Raw genomic sequence first — 2,500 nt, 5'->3', positions numbered from 1 at the left:
GCAGGGCTCCTGGTGCTGGAAGGGCTGCCGCCGTTGCTTGTGCACGTTTTACACACTGAGGCAGGCTCTTCGCTCGAAGGGTCCTGCAAGGCCAAACAAACGTATTTTAGTGTCTCATCAGAAGTAGCAGAAGTACAGTATACACCACTCTATAGCTAACCATTAAAACCAGCCATAACTTCTACTTACTACTTACTTTGCTCAAACTTTCATGGTCATACTGTGGAATATACTAAGACCTCATTTAAATGCAGCGATAAACATTATTATTCCAGCATTCGTGCGTGAATGGTGAAACACTCTGATTCCTCAAACCTCCTGTAAATTTCCACACAGTGACTCCCCCACAGTATCCTTTCAGCAGAATGTGAGTATAATCTCATCTGTGAATTATTTTGAACAACACCGCTAACTGAAACATACGTTATGAATCACGCTGAAGTAATGTTCCACTTATCCACTTGAACAGCTATTCCTGGACACGAGTCGGCTAAGCCAAGAGGCATCGAATTTAATTATTTCAGTGGTGACATGATTGTACCTTTTCCTTCAGGATGTAAAGTGAGACTGGATTCCTGGGCTCGTGATCCGTCATTAGCGGGACGACATGATCTAAAAATATAAACGCACGACAGGGTGTAAATTAGTTGGACACGTGTAGCCAAAATTGATAACAATGAAGGGACTGAACATGACTGAAATGCTTCTTCGTAATTGTTATTGAGTGACACATCACAATTGTTAATAGCAGAAGATAAAGTTAATAATACATAGAAGCTAGTAGGAGAAGCTAGGCAGCAAATTTAATTCATTCTATCTAGCAAACTGATGTTGGTCTGTTTTGGGTTGTATTGGTCTAGCTTAGACGTTTAATGGCAGCTCAGTGATAAAGGTGCTGGATAACTGCTCAGAAGGTTGTGAGCTCAAATCCCAGATGTTGTATACATTTTTATTTAGATGTGACATACAGCTAAGTATGGTGACCCATACTCAGAATTCGTTCTCGGCATCACACACAGTGTGTGTGAACTCTACAGTTCACACACACCGTGAACACACACCCGGAGCAGCGGGCAGCCATTTATGCTGGGGCGGGGGGATTCGAGGGATTCGGTTCCTTGCTCAAGGGCACCTCAGTCGTGGTATTGCCAGCCCGAGACTCAAACCCACAACCTTAGGGTTAGGAGTCAAACTCTCTAACCATTAGGCCACGACTTCCCAAAATCTTTTCTTAACAACACGTGGTGACAACATCGGCAAGGTGGATGAAAGTCTGTTGGTCCAAAAATGGCTGAATCAAAATTATGTTTGTCCAATGAAATGGCTGATGATGATCCAATGGGGATTTGCTACCTGGGGAGTAAATTTCTTTATACTTACTCTTGATATATTAATAATAAGAATTATATTAGAATAAATGAAAGCTTGCAATGATAGACTGCCATTAGCCATTAGCCATGATGGCTAATCGTTCCACCATTTTATGAGTTTGTTGATGACGTTTAGATGAATGACTGTCTTAATAATATATAGGAATAAGTGGGAAACATTTCTTTAATATCCCTGTATTAAATTGAAGCCATATTTATTGACAGACTCCTTTCCCTAGGTTATATGATAAAAAAAAAAAAAAGTTATATAACACATACAGATCTTCTTTTAGCTCCTATTCATTGTAAGCTTAGCCTATTTTGGATTAATATAATTTTTTATAATCATTCTTTTTTTTTTTTTTTAATTCAGATACCTATGGAAAACCTTCTGTTTTAAGGATCTACATACAGTAGTGCCTCCCAGGGTTAAGCAATACTACAATGTTTACCTTCTGGTTTCTCCTCATGTGTAATACGTTGGCTTTCAGGACTGGATCTTGGTGTTTTTGTCTTCACTTTCTGTCTTTTTCTTCTGCAATATAGGATACACTAAGACATTAGAAATGACTCTTATGGGCTGATTAGAGAGAAAAGGTGAGCGATACTATGATTTCTTGCCTTTTGGAAGGCTTCCAGCAGGCGCACACTGTTACCAGAGTGATCAAGACAAAGATGCCTCCTGTGGAAATGATGATGTAAAGGGAGCTTCTTTCTGTAAACACAGCACGAGCATCTTAGCATTTTATACCCTGAGACTCTGCTACGTTATTGAAATAAAGGTTACATATTTGTCCACAAGTACTTACTATAAACGGTGAGTTTCAGGGGTAAACTATTCGCACTGCCAATAGGGTTCTCCACCAGACAGCTGTAGAGATCATCATCCACAAGCAATACACGTGTGATGGTCAGAACCTTCTGGTCAGGAGACAGCAGCAGGCGAGTGTGGTTAACCAGCGGCTTCCCGCCTTTCATCCAGCTGTACGTGGTTTTGGTTCCCGTTTCATGAGAGCAGTTCAGAGTAAAATGTGCTGTCAGTTCCAGGACAGCGGTGGCACTTACATCCACATACGGTGTGGATATTGGCTCTGTGGAAAATACTCAATTGAGTGATGCACTAGGACTTG

The 2,500-nt window shown here is 40.8% G+C and overlaps 2 protein-coding genes across 2 annotated transcripts in view; both read right to left on the bottom strand.

The window, feature by feature from the left end:
• slc37a2 (solute carrier family 37 member 2) overlaps positions 1-2,500 on the bottom strand; it is a 117,724-nt gene that overhangs the window by 23,004 nt on the left and 92,220 nt on the right. The gene's annotated exons all lie outside the window — the stretch shown is intronic.
• The window catches only part of hepacamb (hepatic and glial cell adhesion molecule b), a 7,747-nt gene that overhangs the window by 1,125 nt on the left and 4,122 nt on the right, over positions 1-2,500 (bottom strand). Inside the window, exons 3-7 of the mRNA XM_060863107.1 lie at positions 2,180-2,461; positions 1,992-2,085; positions 1,823-1,905; positions 542-612; positions 1-83 (exon numbers count right to left, since the gene is read on the bottom strand). The exon at positions 1-83 is cut by the window's left edge and continues 1,125 nt beyond it. Of these exons, the coding sequence (XP_060719090.1) occupies positions 1-83; positions 542-612; positions 1,823-1,905; positions 1,992-2,085; positions 2,180-2,461 (613 nt within the window). The remainder of the gene's footprint in view (positions 84-541; positions 613-1,822; positions 1,906-1,991; positions 2,086-2,179; positions 2,462-2,500) is intronic.

This window comes from Tachysurus vachellii, chromosome 26 (assembly GCF_030014155.1).
Source record: "Tachysurus vachellii isolate PV-2020 chromosome 26, HZAU_Pvac_v1, whole genome shotgun sequence".
NCBI classification, from domain to species: domain Eukaryota; kingdom Metazoa; phylum Chordata; class Actinopteri; order Siluriformes; family Bagridae; genus Tachysurus; species Tachysurus vachellii.
The sequence above is the reverse complement of the archived record's forward strand: the minus strand, read 5'-3'. Positions and strand labels throughout refer to the sequence as shown.